Raw genomic sequence first — 25,483 nt, 5'->3', positions numbered from 1 at the left:
GAACCCTCTGGATCAGGCCAATGGCCCATCTAGTCCAGCATCCTGTCCTCACATCGGCCAGCCAGATGCTTCTGGGAGCCCCCAAACAGAGTGCAAGAGAACTCTCCCCTTCTTTGGTTCCCAGCAAGTGGTATTCAGAGGCATGATGCCTCTAGCAGTTGAGGTCAACACGGCCATCCTGGCTAGCAGCCATTGATAGCCATCTCCTCCATGAGTTTGTCTAACTATAGCCATCCAAGTTGCTGGTCATCACTGCCTTCTGTGGCAGTGAGTTCCACACTCTGCCTGAAAAAGTATCTGTCCTGAATCTTCCAACATTCAGCTTCATTGCATATTTATGAGTTCTAGTGTTATGAGTCAAGGGGAAAACATGTTCTGCCATGCACTCCTGAGTGGCACATACTTTTTTGGACACAGGCTGATTTTTTGAAAGCAGCAGCACTGCTCTGCTACTTGCAGGGAAGGCGACATCTTCCACAGAGAGGCAGCAGCCTGATTTTCCTTCCCAGAAAACTAGGTTGCTGCCCCTTAAGTTTAATTTGAGGCAGGGCTCATAGGCAGCGCCTGTTTTTCAGAGCAGGACTCTGGAATTTGTGATTGTTGCAAGAAGACCACCTGTAATAGCCACTCCTTTGGTTCACCTTTGGCGAATCAGACTCCCTTCCAGGTGAGCAGGTGGAAGAAACATTTGCACTTTGGGAAAGAGCTGATTCTTTCCCCATTTATTCAAGTGCCACAAATGACTGTGTGGGCAGATGGACTAACAAACAACGGTCTGCTATTTTTTTGTGGACTTCCTTGCAAGGCTTGTTGTAATGATAAAAGAAGAGACGGCAATTGAGTCACCTGCAGAGTGCCCTTTCCGTTCTGTTAAGTAAGGTGATCATCTTGCAGTTTGGAAAATTCAGTGTTGCAGGAAAAGAGATAAAGCTTCCATGTTTAGAGGGAGTATACCCGGGGGTGGGACAAGCAATAGGAGAAGGCTGTTGTCTGTTAGAATAGGCGGGGGTTGGCCACCGCATGAATGGGAAGCTGCACCAAAGGCTGGACTGATTTGGGAGCAGACAAGCTCTTCTGATGCTCCGATGGAGGTGTGTGGGATGGGTGTGATTTGTGTCAGGCTGGTGTGACTTTGGAAAGCTCCAGAATAGTGCCAGCTTCTATAGGAAGGTGTGCTATCTATGGCAAATGATGGCTGCTGTATGAACCTTATCTGATGCCAAGCTGTGCGTAGAATTTTTGAGGTTCAGCAGATAACAGGCTTGACACCAGTTCCACAGAGGCTCCTGTATGCACATGGAGTCAGTGGTGTGGCCAGGCTCTGAGATAACTACATGGACGGAAGGGATTACTTATCCCTCCGAAAATGTGCATGGATCATCGTTTGCCAACCTGGCGCCCAACTTCCATTAGCCTTAGCCAGGCACTGTCTGTATCCCAGAACCTCTGGAGGGCACCAGGTTGGCCAAGGCAGTGTGTGTGGGGGTCCATGATAAGTGCTAGGCTGCAGGCAGGGAGCAGCTTGGATCGCGGGGGGGGGGGAGCGGAAAGAGAGAGAGTTTGAGATTTGTAAGAGGATGCAAACTACGAGGCTCAGGCGTGGGCATTTCTCCGGGGGGCGGTGGATACCTCTGGCCGCTCTGCTGGCCTGGGTGTGGGATGGGTGTGGGCCTTCTCTAGGGAGCCTCCGCCAGCATCTAGGGGGAGTACCCATGCCAGGGGGCTAATTGTGGGCCCTCTCCCCCCATGATCCCCTTCCCCGTCGTGGCCACCTGTGCGTGTGGACGGGGAGAGGGTCGTGCCACCCCTCCGTCCGCGTGGGCGCGCCTGGCCGCGGGGCGGTCCCGATCCAGGCTGGGCGAGGGGCGGCGTCTGCGCGCTGCTGTCGGCGGAGAGAGGGAAAGAGAGGGAGGGACTGGCGGTCGGTGGTTGCTCGGTCGCTCGGCTCGGGCTCCTGCTCCCGCCTTCCTTCCTCTGCTGGCTGCCTCGGCAGTTCGGCCATTGTGCACGCGCGGAGGTCGGATCTGTGCGCTCCGACCCACTCAGGCCGCCTGGTAAGGTTAGACGGGGGGGGGGGGGCAGGCGGTGTATGGAGGGGATGTAGGGAGGGAGGGCGGAGGCGGCCGGGGCATTTTCTCTCCCCACATCTCCTCCGCGCCATGGCACTCTGGCAGCATCTGGGGGAGGGGGAGGGGAGGGGAAGGGGGCACCCTGTAGCCTGGGGGTGGGAGAAGGGAATGACCTGGCGGCGGGGGGAGGGAGGGAGCAATGAAATGGTGCCAAAGCAACAGCCCTCCCCCCGCCGCTTCCAGGCAAGGATGCTCCCTCCTCCAGCGGCATCTTTGCACCTGCTGCTGCTCCAGCTGCAGCCCCCAGACCCAAAAGGCTGGACGGGGCGGGGCAGGCACCGATCGGAAGGCAGAAGGCAAACCTTTAAAATAAGAGGGGTTCTGTGCTGGATTTGTACCCACGAGCCCACGGATCGGTTTCCTTTACGCGCCCCGCCCCCGGCCCCCACCGAAGCACCGAGGGTCGCGTTTGTGCCTCCGTTGCACGGAGCCTCGGCATGCCGCCGTCTACTCCCACCGGAGGTTTCTGGGGTGGGTGTGTTCCCCAGGAACCAGGCACCCCAAAAAGGCACCCAGCCTTTTCATTTATCCCCACCCCGGGTTGCCCTGGCAAGGCGTAGTAGTCGCCCGATGGGCTTGTGGGTTTGCCTGTCAGATGGATGCCCATTGAAACGGGCGCGCAGGTATCCCCACTCCCAGCAATGGTGGCGGAAGGGTGCTTTACTGGGGCGCGGGGGGAGAACAGTGAATGGAGGCTTACAAACGCTCTTTGTTCTCGACTATTATTTTCATTGATTACAAATAGGATTCCAGCCTCTTATTCCCAATTCCTTGTTTTGAATTACCCTCTCCTTCAGAAATCATAACGGTAATAGCATCAAAATGGAAACGAGGGTATTTATAAATGGTGCTAGCAGATAATGAGGTCTGAGGATCGGGATGTTGTTGTTATTGCTCCATCACACTAAATGCACAATTTCGCTTTTTAATGGCCCTGCAGGTTTAGAAACGGGTATTATTTAGAACTGTGGTTCATCATCTCTTTGATTGCGTGTGGATTTAAAAACATTTATCCTCCACCACTCAGTCTAGGGACGGAATTATATTTTGCATCTGATGGCTCGTGATCAAGTGGATTTTTCTTTTTTAAAAAAAACAAAAAACAAAACCTGTTTCCAAAGGGAGGGGATCCAACTGGATTCCAGCAGTTGTGGCTTTTTTGTTTTTGGCATATTGTTGAATAGAATCACTGTATTTAAAAAAATCTGAAGAGAGGGATGCTTTGAATGGAGGCAAAGGCATTCAGTTTATTAGTACAGTAGCCTTCTTGCATTTCTCGTGCCCAAGATGGGGGATTCTCTCCCTCTCTGTCTCCCTCTCTCTTTTCTCTTTCTCTCCCTCTCTCCCTCCCCACATTTCCAACCCCCTGCTTTTAGCACCTTAAACTAGAGCATTGTAAGACTGATAGTAAGGATGCATCCTTCTGGCACTGGTGCTCAAGAGTCCAGGGTTTGCAAAGGAGGAAGGCGTTCTGCATTTATGAGAAAGGAGGACCACTTGGCTGTCAAGGAGGCTCACCACGACACAGCAGTGGTACTCCAGGAAGCTGACAATTCCTACAAGGGAAAAGCCACACAGCAAAGGGTCTAGGAAGGGAAGCATGCTTCCTTCGAGGGACCCTGCTCTCATTTACTACAATTGTAAAAAACAGTAAAAATCCTTAGGACCAGTGTGGACAATGCCCACTTTGTTCTCCATGTTAGCCGAGTTGGCCAGACCTGAAAGAGTCACACAGGGCTTAATTGGGATTTCCCTGGACTCAGATCTGTTTTCAGTGCCAAGTCTCATCCTTGGAGCATATGAAATGCTATTGGTGTGTGCCTTTGAGCATATGCAGAGTGCCTTCTGATCCCTACTGGCTGGAACCATGTGGAGCAGGGACTTCCTGATCAAGGAATGTGGCTTCCAGCAGGGGTGAAATACACAGTCATCCCCAACTGCCACAAATATACGTGTCCTAGTTGACAGTTGCAATGTAAAGCGCTGAATCTCTGCAAATGGGGACAGGCATATTCTCTGTGGTACCTCCTCCCCTGATCAGCCTGTGCAGGGGTAACTCCAAGGCACCTTCAGCATAATTGGGGTTTCTTAGATGCATTAACATCTCCACACCTCACACACCCCACACAAACACACAGAAACCTCATGCCTATCTTCCACAGAAGCTGTATACTTGCCTGTTACAGCCCACAAAAGGAGGGTTACAATTTTCAGTGCAAGAGCTCCATCCTGTGACATGCAGTGTGCATGTGTGAAGTGCCTTTCCCTCACTGTTGAGAAGCTGCAGCCCCCTCCAACACGTTGGGAGTTGCAAGACAGGGCTTCTAAGACAGCATTCCCCACCACTCTATCTGACAGGCGAGGCATGCATATTTTATTTTGAATTAAAAATGGGAGGCATGCCTTTGTTTTTACTTTGAAAAAGAGCCTGCCCCTTACATTTCTCTGTGAGTAGCTGCTGGATGGAGGTGAGCAGGGACTCATGCAGAGAAGTAACAGACAGCCTCCTCTGAAAGTTTGAACATGGCTATTCTATGGCATAGGGCAGGAGTAGCCAATGGAGTACCCTCTAGATGTTGGACTATAGTTCCCATCAATCCTGACCATGGTCATGCTAGCTGGGGCTGATGAGCGTTATCATAGCATTGTAGAGTTGGAAGCGACACTGAGGGCCATCTAGTCCAACCCCCTGCAATGCAGAAATGTTGGTTGGTCCAACAGCTTTTGTAGGGCATTTGTTATCTATCCCTAGTATGGGATGTGACTCCTAGGTGCCCTGCAGCTCTTTGTAGAAATTAAGTAACAAGACTAGGGCCAGATCACACTGGAGATGGGCCAAGATGAACAGGGAGGCTGCAAGGGGTTGGACAGATCCAAACTCTTTTTCTTCTTTCTAAAGTCGAGTTTCTAGACCTCATGGAAGTGAGAGTTGAAACCAATGTCCTGCAAAAGCACTGAAGCTCTAAAAGTTACCACTCACTCCTTTATGACTTCCTGCCATGTTGCCCTCTCTGTGTCTTCTCTTTTTCTTTTAAAAATGTTTTTATTATTTTATATAACAAGGACACAGAAAGAAATTTGGCACCCAGTGCAGAGGACTAATTTTCTTGCTTCCTACCATCAACTAACTACAATGCGTATTTTGTATCTTTAAATGGTCTTCTTCATATGTTATCCCAAAATGTCCGTCCATGGCTTGCCGTGAGCACTGGAGATTGTGCTTGTCCTTTATTTTAATTTCCACAGAGTACAAAGCAGTCCCATTGTGCAATAAAATCACCCATAGGCCTTCGTCCGGTAGTGGCTACAGACCTTTCTTTTCCATACCTCTTTGTTCTTACAGACTTCACCAACCTTCACCAACAAGGCAGCCTTCACCAACAAGGTGCCCTCCAGATGTATTGGACTCCTCTCAGTCTCAGCATCATATAACAGTGGTGACTGGGGCTGATGGGAGTTGTAGTCCAAAACATCTGGAGGGCACCAGGTTGGCAAAGGCTGATCCATGCACATTTTCAGAGGGATAGGTAATGCCTTCCGTCCATGTAGCCATTGCAGGGAATATGAATCAAATAACCTAAGAGCTACCCTGCTGGTTCAGGCCAAAGGTCCTTCTCTTCTAGGTTCCCTCCTTCCCACTCTGGCTGAACAAATGCCTCTGGGCAGCTCACAAGCAAGGGGTTAAGGCAAGCCCAGCCACCGAGCCAGTAGCCATCCCTGCATTATGTAGCAGCCAATCCTTTAAATTAATTATGTGTCACGTGGATGAGAAGACTTCTTTTGGTCTGTTCTGAATCTCCTGCCAACCCCTTTCCTTGGCTGACCCCTGAGTTCTGGAGCTGTTTCCTTCACGTCATTCCTGGGCAAAACCACCCACACCCCTGATATATTTGGAGGAAAATAGGGGGAAATGAATTTGCTTCGTTCAAAAAGAACATCTGCGGGATGTTTAAAGCACAGGAATCTCAGGACAAAACATGCAAATGTGCATAATGGCTACTGATTTGCATAAGCTGTTAGGAGCACAGTCTTTAAGATTCTTAGGCAGATGTCAAGGTTTTCAGGCAGAGAATGTTCTGTTTTTGGAGCAAAGGAGAGAGATCAACTTGCTCTTGGTTCATTAGCACTGTGTAAGGTGCAATGCTTTCCAGGGCGGACTTTGGTAATCTTTTGTACTATGGTGCCCCTGAATGGATCTTTTCCATTATGAGTCTTCTCAATTTTGTACCCTGTTGGCTTGGTGCCCTGTGGGGGGGGGGGACTGCCCGCACCACCCTAAATCCAATGCTTTGGAGTCACCCTCTTGCCAGGAGATATTTGTAACCTCATGGAAGTGGAGATCAAGGACCTGGGGGCTGGACCTGGGAAGGGCTGTGCAGGAGAGCATGTTTAGAGCTCCACTCCCTCACCACTGCTTGACTCCACTTGTCTGTAGGGCAGGTCCAGCTCCTTGCAGCTCAGGGGGTTGTGGTAAAATCTGACGGGCAGGTGCTGTTCCTGACACAATCCATAGCCAGGTCCTGTCTCAGACTGTACAACACTAATGAATTTTTGGCCCACAGAGGCACTGTAGCACCAATACCAAACCACCCTTTTTGCTCATTGAAGGGGCCTGATGGGCTCAAAAGCTTGCTTGCTATTTTGTGACATTTTGGCTGGTCGTAATAAAGGGACTTTGCTCCCCAACCCCATCCCAGAATAAAAATGGCACGTTAACTCTTAGCTCTGCACGCTGGCGTAACCTACCACTTCCACTACTGAGACTATGGAAATGGGTTTGGCAGGTTTCTCTCTGAGAAAAGCTTATTTGTTTGGCATGCAGTGGGTAAGCCAAAAGTCCCCAAGGAGATGTTCCTGTTGTGAAATAAGTGATAGCACTTTGACCCCACCTGCCCTGCTCTGCTATACCACTAATGCAGCCACACCACACCCAAGAACTGGGCCCCAGCATAGCAAAGGATTCTGAAGCACCCCAGGGGAGACAGTGCAGTGTCTGGAGGGCTTTGGCTGGTCCTGCATGTCTAGGTTTCTGTTACTTCCAGAAAGCTGGGTAGCTGTAATTCTTTGGAAACTATTTGGAGAGTGGCTTCCACAGTGGTAGGGTACAAGCTTGGTTCTCAGAGGCTCCCAGTTTCAATCCCAGAGAGGGATGGAAAACTTGCCACTCAGAGCAGACAATACTATGCAAGTTGGTCTGACGGTATAAGGCAGCGTCATCTGTTTGAATGCTCACATAACACGAAACTGTGGTGTAACTTGGCAGTGGTCCTCGTTTGGATGTGTGAGCCCAGCTCAGCCAACTAACCATGGCAAGAAATCATCATGTGCTAACCTGTTAGTTTATGAACCATGGTTTGTTTTAACTATGATTGGATATTCTGCTTGGACAGAGCAGCCTTGCTTAAGCATGGTTTGCTTGACTACCCCATCCTAGATGCTCATCAGGCTACAAAAAGGGTCAGCTGTTTTCGATTTCCCATTGATTAACAAATCCGTCACCATAAATTCACCCACTCACCCATTGGCTGCTATGTGTTCCCACTAACCTGAGATGTGTATGCAGCTCTGATAATACAAATGTCTTTGTTACTTTTACTGTGTGAGTCGCAGTTGAGTGCAAAACTGTGACTATGGAATTACATTGATCAATTAATTAATCAGTAATTGTAATAATCATGCTGATATTCCTAGGCCGGCTGTTCCTAAGGATCGGCAGCCCCTCTGTGCCTCCTTCCCTCCTTCGGGGCCATGTCGTCCTCCGACGAAGAGACCCTGAGCGAGAGGTCTTACCGGAGTGAGCGTTCGTGCCGAAGTGAGAGGTCCTATCGGAGTGAGAGGTCCGGCAGTCTGTCTCCTTGTCCACCGGGGGACACCTTGCCCTGGAATTTACCTCTCCATGAGCAGAAGAAGAGGAAAAGTCAAGACTCTGTGCTGGATCCGGCAGAAAGAGCCGTCGTCAGAGTAGCTGGTAAGGAAGCTGGTTCAGTGCCATTGTTTTAGGGAGGGGAACCTCAGGGCGGGGGGAGGGACAAGTGTGGACCTTGAAGCCTCTCTGTATGGCCCTTCAGAGTGTCTCCAGGCCACTCCCCCTTTTTCCAAGCCACACTCCTCCCTTACCTTGCTTTGTACCCTCCTGGAGTCTTGTTCCCTCTCTGGAATGTGTCCATGAACTTTGCTTGCCTGGATGGAGGCTAGAGAAACTGTGGAGAGATAGATGAGCCTACTATACAAAAGTAATATTTACAACCCTTGCCCCACCCACTTTTGCCTCTGCCCTTCCTCCCAGTACAGTGGTACCTCGGTTTAAGTACTTAATTCGTTCCAGAGGTCCGTTCTTAACCTGAAACTGTTCTTAACCTGAAGCACCACTTTGGCTAATGGGGTCTCCTGCTGCCGCTGAGCTGCCGGAGCACAATTTCTGTTCTCATCCTGAAGCAAAGTTCTTAACCTGAAGCACTATTTCTGGGTTAGTGGAGTCTGTAACCTGAAGCATATGTAACCTGAAGCGTATGTAACCCGAGGTACCACTGTATATAGCTTTCAGGAGATTGCCCAGAAGGGAATGTCACCCTTGAACTGAATAAGGTTCCCCACCCCTGCCATAATTTAAGGAGGCATTGGTTGATACCTACACAGTTTTCTTTAGAACAGGGTTTCCCAAACTTGGGTCTCTAGCTGTTTTTGCACTACAACTCCCATCATTCCTAGCTAGCAGGACCAGTGGTCAGGGCTGATGGGAACTGTAGTCCAAAAACAGCTGGAGACCCAAGTTTGGGAAACCCTGCTTTAGAGGCATGTCAGTTCCTAGAAAGTTGGATAAAAGTGAAGATGACAAGGCCCAGGGTCAGGAATGTGACCTCTGCCTATCAAGAAGTTTCAAAATGCTCATGCATTGGGGTCCATGTTCAAATGCTGGTGGTGAACTTCAGACTCCAGCATGCCGGAGCAGATGCGCACACAGCCCTACCTGGAAAGCTGTCTGTCTGAGAACCACTTGGGAAAACTGGGCTGAGTCAGGGGGGTGAGCCACAGTCTTATTGTCACGTTTTGGGGCTGAGTCACATGAGTAGGACTGAAATAATTTAGCTCAAAGAACTCATGTCTCCCTGCAGAGCTTAGCACTAGATCAGTGTCTCCCTAATGGCACACTCCCCCTTTAATTAAAATTAGAAGCACGTCTCACCCAAGGACCTATTTGTTTTTTGAATGTAAAAGGGGGAGGATTTCCTGCCCTCAGAGAAGCCTACCCAGCCTCCTGTGTTTCTGTGGAAGATGCTGTTCTTAGGCAAACTCAAAGACTGGAGATGATGGGTAGCAGGGGAAGGAGACCTGAATTAGAGCAAGTGAAACCCAAAGAGAAGGGGGCGTTATCATGATTGGTACCAAAGAACAACTGCTCATTCCCATAAACTTAATTCACTTGTGCGTATGCCAGTTTGAAATTGCCCATTGCATCACATTGAGGCTAGGTTGGTGGCAGGAAAAAGCTACTGGGAGGATGGATGTGGCACAGAGGGCAGTTTTAAAGTAGCCAATTGGCTTCCAGTGACAACTCCAGAAAGACAAGAAAATGGGTTGCGATGAATGCAGTGGTTGTCTCTCCTCCTTCCCTCTTTCCCCACATCTTCCTGGTACACCCTCCCACCCCCACGTCTCCCCCAGCTGGATGCATCTCATTCCATATCGCTGTCTTGGGTCTTTCTTTGTCAGTCCTGGGCTGAGCACTTCCACAACCCTGGCCTCCTCTCCAAACAATACACTCCCTGTGACAGGCTCCTTTGCTCCCTCCTCAGGCATGACAATGGCAGCACTGCAAGGAGCAGTGAAGTGGTCACTAAAGGGGACTTCATCAACTGACCCAGGGTCAAGAGCGTGCTGGGGGCCACCCAAAACCTCTCAGACGGGGCAGACACTTGCCCATTGCTCTGGACCTTGCTGGGCCACCTGCTTCTGTGTTTGTGACAATGCAAATGTTGTGGTGTGGTTTTTGTAGCAGCAGTGCAGAGGCAGTGAAAGCTGTGACGGTGTTATGGAAAACAGTGTTATAGAACAATGGAGGAAGGGTGCAAACCTTGTGGCCTTCTGCTCTGGGGGCATCAGAATGGCTATGTTTTCTGGGGAAGGGTTGTAGATCAGTGACAAAGTGTTTATGCAGAAGGTCCTGGGTTCAAATCCCAGATGAGAGGAGGCACCCTGCTTGAAGCCTTGGAGAGTCCCAGCCAGTCAGTTTAGATGAACCACTTGCCACTCAGTATAAGGTAGTTTTTTTGTGGCGAGATTCAGGACAGATAAAAAAGAAAGTACTTTTTCATGCTGCACATTGTTAAACTATGGAACTTGCTCCCTCGGGAGGCAGTGATGGCCACCAACAGTGGAAGCTCAATGCTCAGAGCTCCCATTTCATTTTTTACAGGATACATACAGCTATAGGTCTCCCAGAATGGATCAAGACTAGGTGGTGAGAGACATGCTCATTTTTTTGATCCAGGTGGCATTCGATTTGGAGGTGCTTTTTGCCTCCTGGAACAAAACATCCAGGCACCTCATGGCACTCATCTACTTGCAGCCTTAGCTGCTTCTTTTCAAATGAAATTGCTGCTATTGTTTCATTTATATCTCACCCTTCATCCAAAGGAGTCAAGGTAATGTACGTGGCTTTCCCACTCTCCATTTCCTCCCTGTGAGGCAGGTCACCCTGGTAGCTTCCTGGGGATTTGAACCTTAGCTTCCCAGATCCTGACCTAGTGCTCTGCACCACTCTGGCTCACATTTGTGAAGAAGTTTCACAGCAGCCTTGAGTCCCTTGTGAGCAGAGAACATTGGGGCCCTCAGCTGCTTTAGTGACCTTGATTTATTTACAAGTATCCAGGTTGCTCCAGAGGGGCAATATTAGATGTAAAACAGCACAAGTCCCCCAAATGTAACAGCATACCAATGCAGACTCCCCCTCAAGGTAACTTCTTCTCAGCCAGCTTCTAAAGCCAGGCTTCTTTTCCTTTTTCTCAGTCCTTTTCCTTTTTTTCTTCATCCTCAATTTGGGCAGGTAGGGTAGGATACAAGTTTCAGCAGCCTGGAGTAGCCACTCACTCATCCAGGACTATTAATTAAGCCTCATCAGCTATCAAGATGTACAAAGGCTGTTTCCTTGTTCTGCTGGATCTCTCAGCGGCTTTTGATACCATTGACCATAACATCCTTCTGGACCCTCTAGAGGGGCTGGGAGCTGTGGGCACTGTTATACAGTGGTTCCGCTCCTTCCTCCTGGGCTGTATTCAGAAAGTGGTGTTGGGGATGAGTGTTCAGACCCCTGGGCTCTCACTTGTGGGGTACCTCAGGGTTCTGTCCTCTCCCTCATGCTTTTCAACATCTACATGCAGCCGCTGGGAGAGATCATCAGGGGGTTTGGGCTGGGTGTTCATCAGTATGCAGATGATACCCAGCTCTACCTTTCTTTCAAATCAGAACCAGTGAAGGCGGTGACAGTCCTGTGTGAGTGTCTGGAGGCGGTTGGAGGATGGATGGCGGCAAACAGATTGAGATTGAATCCTGACAAAACAGAAGTACTGTTTTGGGGGGACAGGAGGTGGGCGGGTGTGGAGGACTCCCTGGTCCTGAATGGCGTAACTGTGCCCCTGAAGGACTGGGTGCGCAGCCTGGGAGTCATCCTGGACTCACAGCTGTCCATGGAGGCGCAGGTCAATTCTATGTCCAGGGCAGCTGTTTATCAGCTCCATCTGGTATGCAGGCTGAGACCCTACCTGCTCACAGACTGTCTCTCCAGAGTGGTGCATGCTCTAGTTATCTCTCGCTTGGACTACTGCATTGCGCTCTATGTGGGGCTACCTTTGAAGGTGACTCGGAAACTACAACTAATCCAGAATGCGGCAGTTAGACTGGTGACTGGGAGTGGCTGCCGAGATCATATAACACCAGTCTTGAAAGACTTACACTGGCTCCCAGTACGTTTCCGAGCACAATTCAAAGTGTTGGTGCTGACCTTTAAAGCCCTAAACAGCCTCGGTCCAGTATACCTGAAGGAGTGTCTTCACCTCCATCGTTCCGCCCATACATCTTGATAGCTGATGAGGCTTAATTAATAGTCCTGGATGAGTGAGTGGCTGCTCCAGGCTGCTGAAACTTGTATCCGCCCGGACACTGAGGTCCAGTGCTGAGAGTCTTCTGGCAGTTCCCTCGCTACGAGAAGCCAAGTTACAGTGGACCAGGCAGAGGGCCTTCTTGGTAGTGGCACCCGCCCTGTGGAACGCCCTCCCACCAGATGTCAGAGAGAAAAATAACTACCAAACTTTTAGAAGACATCTGAAGGCAGCCCTGTTTAGGGAAGCTTTTAATGTTTAGTAGGTTATTGTATTTTAGTGTTCTGATGGAAGCCACCCAGAGTGGCTGGGGTATAAATGATAAATTATATTATTATTATTATTATTATTATTATTATTATTATTATTATTATGAAAGGGGGAGAGGAGGAAATTTTGCATCTCCGAAGAGCATGTTTATAAGAATGCAGTGAATAAATACAGATAACTTGTTGGTCTCCTCTGAGTGTCCTGGTTCATTTCAAGTTCTCTCATGGGCAATCACTGCTTTCCTTTCCTCAGCAGGCCTGCCTTATTCCGTCAGTCTAGTGGGCATCAGGTAAATGGTTCAGAGGCAAAATGGCAACAAAGGCAGCTCTGGCTGACCCCTTGTGCTGTCACCATCTCCTTAAGGGAGACATTCCCATGAATGCAGCAGTGGATGATGGCTGTCTTCAACATTAATGACACTCGCCTCATTTAGGGGCTGGGGGAAGGATAGCTTTCTGCTGGAATGATGGATTGAGCTGCTACACCTTTTTGGGGGAAATAAGCAGTGTTAATACAGTCCCATACTCCAAAAGAAGTAAAAATGGACATTGGGAAAAGGGACCATTTGCTGTGGGTCAGTTTTTACGAGATATAAATTGTTCAGACAAGGGGTGCATTGGTCATCCTACTGCACACTCGGGAGTTGAATGCACATTGTTGTAAACTTAGGAAAATCCATTTTGTTTGATTGGAAAAGGGGGCATTCCCATCAAATAAGAGACATCTGGCAAGCAGATGTTTTAATCAAACTCTAGTAATTTAATTCCACTGTTCTTGTCCGAGTTTATCCTCTGTGATTGCAGTCCTTCCCAGGTTTATAGCAGCTGTAGGTTTTGATAAGCCTGCTGTCCACTTCCTTGTCCAAATCATTAGCAAAGTTGACATGTTCACACATATGAAGTGCAAATATAGCCATAAGAAGGAGCCTGCTGAATCAGGGCAAAGAGCCATGTAGACCAGCATCCTGTTCTCACAGTGGCCAACCCAATGTTTCAATGGGAAGCCTGCAAGTCAAACAGGAGTGGAACAGCACTCTCCTCACCTATGAGTCCTAGCAGTTGGTATTCAGAGATATACTGCCTCTGACACTGGAGGTAGAATAAAACCATTGTGGCTAGTAACCACTGATAGCCTTGTTTTATTGCTATGGCCGATAGCTGACGCAAATAGGGATTCATTCATTCATCCATTCATTCATTGATAGCCTTGTCTTTCGTGAAATTGTCTAATCCTCTTTCAAGCTGTCCAACTTGGTGGCCAACACTGCCTCCTGTGGGAGTTTAACGTTGAACATGAAGAAGTACTTTCTTTTATCTGTCCCATTGAATTGTAGAATGGTAGAGTTGGAAGGGATCCTGAGGGTCTTCCAGATTCCATTTCATTGGATGTCCACATATTCTAGTGTTGTGAAAGAAGGAGAAAAACTTTTCTCTATCCCCTTTCTCCATGCCATGCATAATTTTTATGAACTTCTATCATGTCACCTCTTACTTGGCCTTCTCTCTAAACCAAAAAGTCCCACATGCTACAGTATTTCTTCATAGGGGAGCTGCACCATCTCCTGGATCATTTGGGCTGCCCTTTTCTGAACCTTTTCCAGCTCTACAATATCGTTTTTGAGGTGAAGTGACCAGAACTGCACGCAGTATCCCAAATAGAGTCACACCACTGATTTGTATAATGGCATTATTATATTGGCAGAGGGACGTGGGTGGTGCTGTGGGTTAAACCACAGAGCCTAGGGCTTGCTGATCAGAAGGTCGGTGGTTCGAATCCCCATGACGGGGTGAGCTCCCATTGCTCTGTCCCTGCGTTTCTGTGCACTGCTCTGGTTCTCCAGAAGCAGCTTAGTTATGCTAGCCACATGACCCGGAAGCTGTACACTGGCGCGCTCAGTCAGTAAAGCGAGATGAGCGCCGCAGCCCCAGAGTCGTCCGCGACTGGACCTAATGGTGAGGAGTCCCTTTAACTTTACCTATTATGATACTGGCAGTTTTATTTTAATTTATTGCCTAATAATCCTTAGAGTGAAATTGGCCTTCTTCATAATTGCCACATGCTAGGTCTACAGCTCAGTTGACCCCAAGGTCTCATTCTTGGCCAGTCACTGCCAGTTCAGACCCCCATGAGCCTGTATGTGGAATTAATGACACCCCCCCCCAAATGTGCATTACACTAGTTTACACTGAATTGCAATTGCCTTTTTCCTGCCCTCAATTTGGAGAGATCCCCTTCACAATCTCTTTTTGGTTTAACAACTTCAAACAATTTTGTATCATCAGGAAACTGATGAGAGAACTGTCCCCTCCTGCTGCAGTCCTAGAAGTGTCATCTCTAGACCAGCTCCTCTAGGCTAGTCAATAGTTACCGGTAATCATAATTTTACATGCTGCTTAAAGTAAATAAGCAACCTCTTGTATACCCCAAATGAAGCATCTTATTTCGTCAAGCTGGATACAAGAAAATTGTGTGTTGCCCTTTGACAGGTTTGTGTTGTTAGCATCTTTCTTGAGAAACGAGGGAGTGCGCCTCCAGGGGTGAAGTCAAACTGCTGTGTTAGCCGTACCAAAGTATCCTTTCTGGGCAGTGTGTATGGAGGTCTTGGACTGCCGAGACAACAAAAAACTCCTCTTGGCCTCACTGATATGTTCCAAAGGAAAGCAGAACAATATGTTTAGCACCAGCTTGGCTGCAGGAATTGCCAGGAGGAAGCATACAATTGCCATTCAACCGTCTTATGGACTCCACTCCGGATTTGTGTAGAATTTACTCCTAAACCTTTTCTTCTCCTAAAAATATCCTGCAAGGTACCAGAAATTTAGGAACAGAGTCTTCCTTCTCCTAGATGGGCTGACTTCCCAGGTTGACGAGCCCTATATATGATTTATGTATTAAATTTCTATACAGTGGAACCTCGGGTTGCGGACGTAATCTGTGATGGAGGCACGTCCGCAACCCACAGCGTTCACATCCTGAAGCGCCATGTCTGTGCAGGCGCCGGCACGATTTGGCGCTTCTGCGCATGCGTGAAGCATGATTTAGTGCTTCTGCGCATGTGCGAGTGGAGAAACCTGGAAGTAACCCATTCCGGTACTTCCGGCTTTCCCGCGGTCCGCAACCCGGAAACACATAATCTGAAGCATCTGTAACATGAGGTATGACTGTACTGCCCTTCAACCGAGAATCACAGGGCAGTTTACATTATAAAAACACAAAAATACATACCATAATAACAAAAACAATACCCCCCTCCCTTGCAGGATAAAAGGCCACATATTGTTAAATTAGCCAAAGGCCTGGGAGAAGAGAAATGTTTTTGCCTGGTGCCTAAAGATATGCAATGAAGGCATCAAGTGAGTCTCCTTAGGGAGAGTATTCCACAAACGGGGAGCTATTACAGAAAAGGCCCATACTTGTGATGCTACCCTCTGGACCGCTGGTGGAGGAGGCACACAAAGAAATGCCTCAGATGATGATTGCAATAAATCTATTTGTTTATATAAAAAAACCCACAGTTTGAGAGCTGGAATTTGAGGACTGGGAGGGGGATATTGGTGAGGATATTGGTTGTGAATATTTTTGCATTCCCATTATGATTTGGTGCTCTATACTATTGGGTGCTCTGTGTTATTTGCAACTATCCTAGTTTCCACCTGGGAACAGGGATGTGCCACTAAGAAGCCCAGGAGCAAAGAGGTGATTTTCTTCTCTTTTTCCTGGGGGTGGGTGGGAATGAGTTCCTTCCCAAGCCTTGTTAGTTTGCATATTATTAATGCATTTAAATACATGCAACTTCAATAATAAGCACTTGGCAGAGAGTCGTGTTTGGTGGGGCTGTGGTGGAAATATGATGTGTGTGAGAGAGGATAAATGAAAGTTAAGGACAAACAAAGGAGAACTTTGTGCTCCAAAACATGCTTAGGAAGTGAATGGTAATTGACAACAACTGTCATTAGGTAGCATTGAGGGCAAATCAAAATGCAGACAATTGAAAGCAACAGGGAGGCAAAAATGCAGGTCAGGCTGCAGCTGAAATTGTGCAGGACTCCCCCCCCCCCCCCGCTCACTTCCCTGTTGTGCTCTAAGCATGACAGATGCTTTACTTATTTTTAGGGTAAAGTTGACAGCTGAAATAAGCAACACTGTGCAGAGTATTTTTTCTGGAGATAGGCTGTTCTAAAAAAAGGAGACCTGGTTTATTTTTCTGGTAAACTGATGATCTGAAGTGCATGATTTGTCTTAAAATAAACGAGTCTCCTGAAAATAAGGGACGAATTCACGTTTGCCTCATTTAGGCAAAGGTGAAACACTTGGTAAATAATGTCAGGTAGAGGCTAGATACTGTAGACAGAGCCAGCTTATAATTTGGAGGCTCTAATAATTTGCACATCTATCGCTTAAGCTTATGGGTTTGTTTGTTTTAGTAACAATCACCTGGGGGTTATTGATAGTGAGGAACCTCCCTTTTGGACCATCCAAGATATGCTTTGGAAATTCATATTCAGTAGTATTTAAAACATTCTACAAGCGCTGTGGTCTAAAGCACTGAGCCTAGAGCTTGCCAATTGGAAGGTTAGCAGTTCGAATCCCCGTGACGAGGTGAGCTCCCGTTGCTTGGTCCCAGCTCCTGCCAACCTAGCAGTTCGAAAGCACGTCAAAATGCTAGTAGATAAATAGCTACCGCAAGTAGATAAATAGGTACCGCTCCGGCGGGAAGGTAAATGGCATTTCTGTGCGCTGCTCTGGTTTCGCCAGAAGCGGCTTAGTCATGCTGGCCACATGACCTGGAAAAACTGTCTGCAGACAAACGTCGGCTCCCTCGGCCAGTAAAGCGAGATGAGCACCGCAACCCCAGAGTCGTTCATGACTAGACTTAACTGTCAGGGGTCCTTTACCTTTACCTTTTTACAAGCTTTAAAAAGAAGGTAATAAGTTTCTTTTTTTAAAAAAAAAATAATTTTTATTAATTTACAACAAAAACAAAAACACACAATAATTTCACATCCAATTTTTCACAAAGTATTTCTTTTCTGGACTTCCTTCAGCTTTCCCGTAAATCGTTCATAGTCATTATTTAAGTTACGCATTCCTTAGGTTTGTATTGTCATTATTTGAGCCTTTCTTTTTCTATTCCCCTTTAACAATACTTCTCACATTTCACAGTGCTTCTTTAAATCCCTCTAGCGTTATCTGTCCCTCACTTATACTTTTCAGATATTCCACAAATTTTCCCCAGTCCTCGATGAACTTTTGGTCTCTTAGATATCTAATCTTCCCAGTCAATTTATCCAACTCAGCATTTTTTTTAAAAAAAAATTTATTAATTTTTCAACAGTTAAAACACACTACTACAGAAAACCAAAAAAACAATACAACAATACAATACAATACAAAAACATAGGCGCCGACTCCATGGGGCCTGAGGGGGCTCGAGCCCCCTCAAAAATTTTTTTTGGGGGGCTCAGCCCCCCCAATAATCTCGGGCGCCCTTCCAGCAGAGCGCCGCCGCCGTCCCCCGCCTCCTCCCCACCTGCTCCTTCGCCAGCCAGCCAGCCAGCCGCGCGCCCTAATCGGAGAGCCCCGGCCGTCCCCCGCGAGATTAGGGAATCCCCGGGGGCGGGGGCTCCTGCCTCGCTGCTTCGCAGCACCACCGCCACTGCCAAGGCACTGCCGGAAATCCCGCGAGAACAGGGGAATCCCGACTGGCCACACCTCCCAGCCAGCCAATCGGCTGGCTGGGGGGCGTGGCTTGCCCTATTTAGGGCCGGAGCCACTTTATTTGCATATTCATGAGCTTATTTATTATTCATGAGCTTTCCCGGGCCCCCCCAATATTTTTTATAAGTCCGCGTCCCTGTACAAAAAACACTACAAAACACTAACACACAAACAACTAACAAAACAAAACAAAAACCATTTAAAACACAATCCAATTTCAATATCTTATCTTTCACTTATTTCCACGACCTCCTCACACCTCCCTTTTTGTATTCCACTTCTATTGTTTCAGCAATTCCTTTCCGTCTTCCTCTGTTTTCTAGCCTATAATTATCTTAACACATTTTAACCTTATTTTTCCCTTTAATACTCTATTAATCTATCTATACTTAATTCCTTATAACATTTCTACTAAAGCCATATAACTTCATTCCAACATTTTTCTAACATTAATTTTACAGTATTTCTGTAAGTAGTCTTTAAACTTTTTCTAGTCTTCTTCCACCGTTTCTTCTCCCTGGTCTCGGATTCTGCCAGTCATTTCCGCCAGTTCCATATAGTCCATCAACTTCATCTGCCATTCTTCTTGGGTGGGTAAATCTTGTGTCTTCCAATACTTCGCAATGAGTATTCTTGCTGCTGTTGTTGCATACATAAAAAAATTTCTATCCTTCTTTGGCACCAATTGGCCGACCATGCCCAGGAGAAAGGCCTCTGGTTTCTTCAGAAAAGTATATTTAAATATTTAAATATTCTTCAGAAAAGTATATTTAAATATCTTTTTCATTTCGTTATAAATCATCTCCCAGAATGTCTTAATCCTTGGGCATGTCCACCAAAGGTGAACTCTAATCCTCAGGTTGAATTTATCCAACTCAGCATAGTCTAACAGCTTCATTCTCCATTCTTCCACCGTCGGTATTTCCTGCTGTTTCCATTTCTGAACCAGTAGCACTCTTGCTGCTGTCACTGCATATTGGAAAAAATTACTGTCCTTTCTCTTTATCTCATTTCCTAGTATTCCTAGCAGAAAGGCCTCTGGTTTCTTTATAAATGTATATTTTAGTATCTTCTTCAATTCATTATATATAATTTCCTAGAAGCCTTTCACTTTCTTACATTCCCACCACATATGGTAAAAAGAGCCTTCTTTATCTTTACATTTCCAACACTTATTACATGTCTTATACATTTTCGCTAATTTCACCGGTGTTATGTACCATCTATAAAACATTTTCATAACATTTTCTTTTAACGTCATACATGCTGTAAATTTTAAATTCTCCTTCCATAATCTTTCCCAGTCTTTAAATTGTATGTTATAACCAAAATCTCTGGCCCAATGTATCATTACCGATTTAACTTCCTCATCCTTCAAATTCCATTCTAACAACAACTTATACATTTTGGATAAAATTTTAAAATCATTATTTATTATTTTTATCTGAAATTTTGAATCCTTGTCTGCATAACCACATTCTTTAATGTCTTTCCTAAACATTTCATTTATTTGAAAATAATGCAACCAGTCATATACATGTTCTTTAGCCTGTTCATATTGTTTCATTTTCCATTTTCCTCCTTCTTTAAATAACAATTGGCCATATGTGATCCAATTACCTCTCATATTGATTTTCCTTACACTCATAACTTCTAATGGAGATAACCAGTGTGGTACTCTAGGTTCTAATAGGTTTTTATACCTATCCCAAACTTCAATTAAAGGACCTTGGAAGATGTGGTTCTCAAAACCTTTATGGATTTTCTTCTTCTCACACCATAAGTATGCATGCCATCCAAATCTGTTATCAAACCCCTCTAGGTCTAACAATTCCTTATTTTCTAATTTTATCCATTCTTTCAACCATCAAAGGCATGATGCCTCATAGTATAATTTCAAGTCAGGCAGGGCAAAGCCTCCTCTTTCTCTCACATCTGTTAGTAACTTAAATTGAATTCTCGGCTTTTTGCCCTGCCAAATATATCTTGAAATCGCTCTTTGCCACTCTTTGAAAATCCTGTTCCCCTTAATTATGGGGATAGCCTGAAATAAGAATAACATCCTTGGAAGCACATTCATCTTAATTGTAGATATTCTGCCCCAAAAGGACAGTTTCATTCTTCCCCACACCTCCAAGTCCTTTCTTACTCCATTCCATACCGGTTCATAGTTGTTCTTAAATAAGTCTATGTTTTTAGAGGTTAACCATATTCCTAAATATTTCACCTTTTTAACCACCTCTATCTCTGTTTGCTGTTGCATTATTTCAATTGCACTTTGGTCCATGTTCTTCGCGATCATTTTCGTTTTCTTCTTGTTTAGTCTAAAACCTGCCACTCCTCCAAACTGTTCAATTTCCTCCAATACTTCTTTTGCAGTACTTATTGGATCTTCTATCGTTATTAACAAATCGTCTGCAAACGCTTTGATTTTATATTCATTTTGGCCAATTGTCACTCCTTTTATTTTTCCATTTTGTCTAATCGAATTTAAAAGGACTTCTAGCACCGTTATAAATAATAATGGCGAAAGTGGGCATCCCTGTCTTGTTCCTTTTGATATCTTTACTTCTTCTGTAATTACATTGTTTATAATAAGTTTAGCTTTTTGTTCTGTATAAATTGCCTTTATTCTGTTGAATAATTCTTTACCAACATCCATATATTCTAAATTTTTCCAACATAAATTTCCATGCTATGTTGTCAAAGGCCTTTTCTGCATCCACAAACATCATTATGGCTTGTTTCTCATTCCTGGTAATAAGTTTCAAAACCAGATTTGTCACACATTTGGAGGTTGTTGTTTTTTTAAAGGGAAAAATCCCCAATATCTTCTACTGATTTTTTGTCTCCTGAAGTTGAAACCCCATAATCCCTGCCCCACCCCCTGCAAAGTTTGATGGAAAGTTGTTGAAAAGCAATGAAGCTCTGAAATCTGGGCTGAACCCCTTTAAAGACAGGCTGGATGGCAGCTGCAAACATTTCTTGACAAACAGTCACACTCATCCCACCTGCTTTTAAAGGTGAGACTCAATTACAAGTCTCTTTCTTCCTATGAAGCTGCTAAGGAGCTTTGAGGCACCCAAGGATAGTGGATCTGCTGCCAGTGGCAGTCCTGGGTATTGGTGATGGGAAGGAGATGAGCCCTCTGGCTCTTCCGCCTCCTTTTCTGTCTGGCCAGCACCATCCCCTATTGATAGAGATTCCCTCTGTTCCATGAATGGAGCAGGACAGGGAGCTGGAGGGACTATGTCTCCTTCCCATGTGTCTAAGGCCCATTCTCCCTCAGGCCACTCTAGTCCCATGCCACTCAGGATCAAGGGGCTCATGACACCCAGGCCCACTTTCTCTCCACGGTCCTGCAGCACAGACTACCTCTGCTACACTAGGCAGCACTGGAGGTGTTTTGCACTGACACAACTGATGTCCTGTTCCCACCCTGCAGCTGCATTGCATCGACATTTCACGACTGGCCCTTCTTCCCCTTCAGCAGGAAAAATGCTTGCCAATCCTACTTCATCCTGTGCACTTGCAGATGAGTGACAAACAAGATCATTCGTATGGGATAGGCAAATCACGCTGACATCTCTCCTTTTGTACTTCAGGGTGCTTGAGTTGGACTGGAGTGTGCCAAGTAGAACACTTTAAAAACAAAAGAACAAAATGCTTCACCAACCCACTCTGAGAACTGGTTAAGAGCATGTGCTATGAACTCGCAATCCCTGGGTTCTGAGCTTAGCCCTGAATTGACACTTGCTCTTTAGTCAAGCTGCTATCTCTCAGCCTCAGTCCTCAAGCTGTAACATGGGCCTAATAATTCTGGTCTACATTACAGCATTTCTGGGATTACTGAGGTAGTGTTTATTTGATGCAATCCTATACACATTGGCCTGAAATTCAGCGGGGCTTACTTCCATGTACACATGTATAGTATTGTGCTGTCAGGATGCAGCTAGACAGGACAGTGAGAGCGGCAGGACCCAACCCAGATGTTCCCAATTTCCTACAAAGTGGTGTGTGGGTGTGGGTGTGTATTTATAAAGTGTGGCCTGGAGTGGTTGAGTCCTCCACCACCCACCTTTTCTATGACAAACCACTTAATCCCTATTCCTCCTCCTTTTGGGGTTATTTTCAGTCACAAAGTTTCAAGGGTGAAAATGGCTTTTTTGAAATGTGTGCATTTTTTGGGGGTGAGCGTAGGTGCAGAGAACCATGGTGGGTGTCGTAAGGGTTCAGCTCTCTGCATTGTACCTCAGTATCGCCTGCAAGGGGTGCAGAGGCCTCCTCCCCTCAAAGCCCCAGCACCTCAAGTTTTGCTTATGTAGTCTGCATAGGAGAACACCGAGGAGAATTGTCATGCCAGTCAGCTCATGAGAGATTGCAACTGGAATGGAATAAGGCGCTTTTCAGGTTGCCATTGCAACGCAGATGGCTGAGTAACCATTCTGTTGGTTGCCATGGTTACAGAGAGAGTGGGGGGAAGGAAATATATATAGCTGACTACTCCTGGTTTGGCTCCACCTATCCCCATCCGTAAATAGGATCGTGGGTCTCAAGGTGCCCGTTTTGAAGGGAGTTCTCCCCCTCAGAAAAAGTCTAAGGGTTTTTTTGGGGGGGGGGTTAAAGTTGTTATTATTATTATTGCATGTTATAATGTATATAAAACAGAAGGAACAATTACAGCAACAGGCAAAAATTGAAAAATGAAAAACAATGCTATAAAATATGCACATAGAATGAGTTAAAATAAAAAGTAAAGACTGTCAACTTTATTAAGTTGAAAGTTTTTAAACACTTTCTGTTGTGAAGAGAATATTATGTTACAAAGGCAATGTCTTCACTGGGCCTAGTTTTTTTTAATTGTAATAATTATTATTCTGTCTTATGCCAAAGAATGTCCTCAATCACTTTGTGTGTAGGACACTCATTCACTTCTGAAAACCCCCAGGGTTGCTCCAAAACATTTTGGTGCTCAATGCAGAAATGGAGTATATAAATTCAATCCATCCATTGCCCAAGTGACTGCCCCCATACACAAACTGATAAAGGGCACAATTCAGTGAGTTCTCCTGCGCAAGCAACTTTGCTCTCTCCTGTGTGTGCCACAGCTACGGGTAAGATTTGCCTGCCTCTACCTGCCACTCATTGCAGCCCCACCAGCCTGCGGTCTTGTGTCATCACAGGAAATCCCACAAAGAGAATCTTTGGACTTTCCCGCTAATTGACCCTTGATGAAAGTGTAGCTGCTTTTGTGCACATACAGAGAACTCTTTCACCCTGCCTCAATCTGCACACCTCCATTTCCAGCTGGAGACAAATGGGGCCCACAGCAGTCAGGAACTTATCTCATACTTCACTCCTTTTTTTGTGTGTGTGTGGGGGGGAATTCCCAGGCAATTTCTGCCATCCCCTTTATTTATGTCAGTGGGCACATCCTAGCTTCCCAAATAACAAAGTACCGTATTTTTCGCTCTATAACACGCACCCGACCATAACACGCACATAGTTTTTAAAGGAGGAAAATCCGTAGGCATGCCACCCGTAGGCATTCCCTCCATAACACGCACAGACATTTCCCCTTACTTTCTAGGAGGAAAAAAGTGAGTGTTATGGTGCAAAAAATACGGTAAGTGGTTCCTTTTCTGGGGTCTTGCACTTCTCAAGATTTCCCACCAGATGTCGCTCAAACTCTTCAATTCATTTGCTGCCAGGTCCCTCTTCAACTATGACAGATTCTCTTCACCGAAAGCAGATCATTGCACATGACCATCATAGACATCTATTTTTGCACTGATCACATTCTGGGTGAACAATGGCACAGGCCTGAGCTACTTCCAGCCCACCTGCCGGGTATGTGGCCTTTCTTGCCTCCTGCTTTTGTTTACTGGCACTCTGCCTGCCCCCCCCCCCGCCCACCTCACTATCCCAGCAGGTTTGTTGAATTCTTGGTGGAATGTTTTTGGCTTGGTGGGACACAAGAAGCTGAGACATGGAGGAGTACCAGCAGCAACACTGACCTCTGCCCCCCCCACACCTTGGCTTAAGGAAGTGTTAGCTTCTAACGCTACCTGGTTTGGGAAGATGCTAATTTATTAAGACAAAGTGCCTAGGTAGCAAAACAGCCACCCCTGCAGGGTGCCTGGAGAAACAAGGTGGATTTCTCCTTGAACCAGCGATGTGAAGAATGCCTTCAATGGGGTGCAAGGTCTGCTCAAGGAAAAAAGCCGGAGGAGCCAGTTTGCAATGCAGATTCAAGCTCAGGAAGGTTTTCACAAGATATATGGAAAATGAAGGGAGAGGGGAAACAATTTAAGCAAGTGAACATAGGATTGCAGTTTACCACTGCCCATACCTCAGAAATACCTGGTGCTCTCCAGGTTCATAAGAATACAGCAGTTAGCAGCCCATGGGAACCATCTGGAAGGCACTGGGTTGCCAATGACTAAATACTTCCCTACTTCAAAAGTGGAATAAATGGCATCATACAGCTCATGCTGAATGCCTCTGACTCTTGGCAGCCAGAGGCGGATTTAGGGGAGCACGACCAGTTTGGTCACACTGGGCACAGAGCCTCAGGGGCGCTGCAGGAGATGCTTTAGAATGGAACATGAGTGTTGGGGGGTGAATGTTAGTGTTGCACAGGGTGCTGCTGAAATTTGAGACCCCAAATGCTGCCTTTGTGGCAACCCAGCCTTTTGGGGCTCTGTGATGGGGCTTCATTCTTCAAGGGGCCTCATCTTGCACCAACCATCAACTCCAACAGCATGCAAGGACTATGACATGGCCACTAGTTTGGAACATTCTTCTAGTGTCAGTGAAGCGTGGGACCCCGCAGGACTGGCAGAACTGATGCCATTATTGGGACCCGTAACTGGACAGGTGAGAAGTTAGGATTTGGCAGCATGTGGTTGGAAGATTCAGTTGTCAGGGCAGGTGAAGGCCAGGCCAGGCCAGGCGTGGAGGTGGGGTTCTGGGCACGGTTCTGCTGAAAATGATCAGCTGCTGGCCCAGCCCTGCCATTTGGCTGAGTTGAGGTGGATGCTAGGAGGGCAGGGTGGGCAGACCTCTATATGCCGCATCAAGCCCTCAGGTGTGATGGAGGACATCACCAGGGTAGAAGTTAGATTCAACAGCCTGATCACCTACAAGGACTGGAGTGGGTGTGCACTGGGTGTTGCAGCATCTTGCCTTTCCTCCTAAAAGCAGCAAAAGGGCTTGGGATCAGTAAGAGGGAGGGCCTACCACAAATTTAGATCTGGGGTGAGTTCCTGA

At 46.5% G+C, this 25,483-nt stretch overlaps 1 protein-coding gene across 1 annotated transcript in view; it reads left to right on the top strand.

Moving 5' to 3' along the window:
- Positions 1–1,929: 1,929 nt before the first annotated feature.
- The window catches only part of LOC308591544 (microtubule-actin cross-linking factor 1-like), a gene marked incomplete at its 3' end in the record, with an annotated part of 103,847 nt that continues 80,293 nt past the window's right edge, over positions 1,930–25,483 (top strand). The window contains exons 1-2 of the mRNA XM_081202311.1: positions 1,930–2,054; positions 7,821–8,097. Coding sequence (XP_081058437.1) covers positions 7,878–8,097 — 220 coding nt within the window. The 5' untranslated portion in view covers positions 1,930–2,054; positions 7,821–7,877. The remainder of the gene's footprint in view (positions 2,055–7,820; positions 8,098–25,483) is intronic.

This window comes from Podarcis bocagei, assembly GCF_964188305.1.
Source record: "Podarcis bocagei genome assembly, chromosome: 7".
NCBI classification, from domain to species: Eukaryota; Metazoa; Chordata; class Lepidosauria; order Squamata; family Lacertidae; genus Podarcis; species Podarcis bocagei.
Note: the sequence above shows the minus strand (reverse complement) of the source record. Positions and strands in the feature narration are given on the sequence as shown.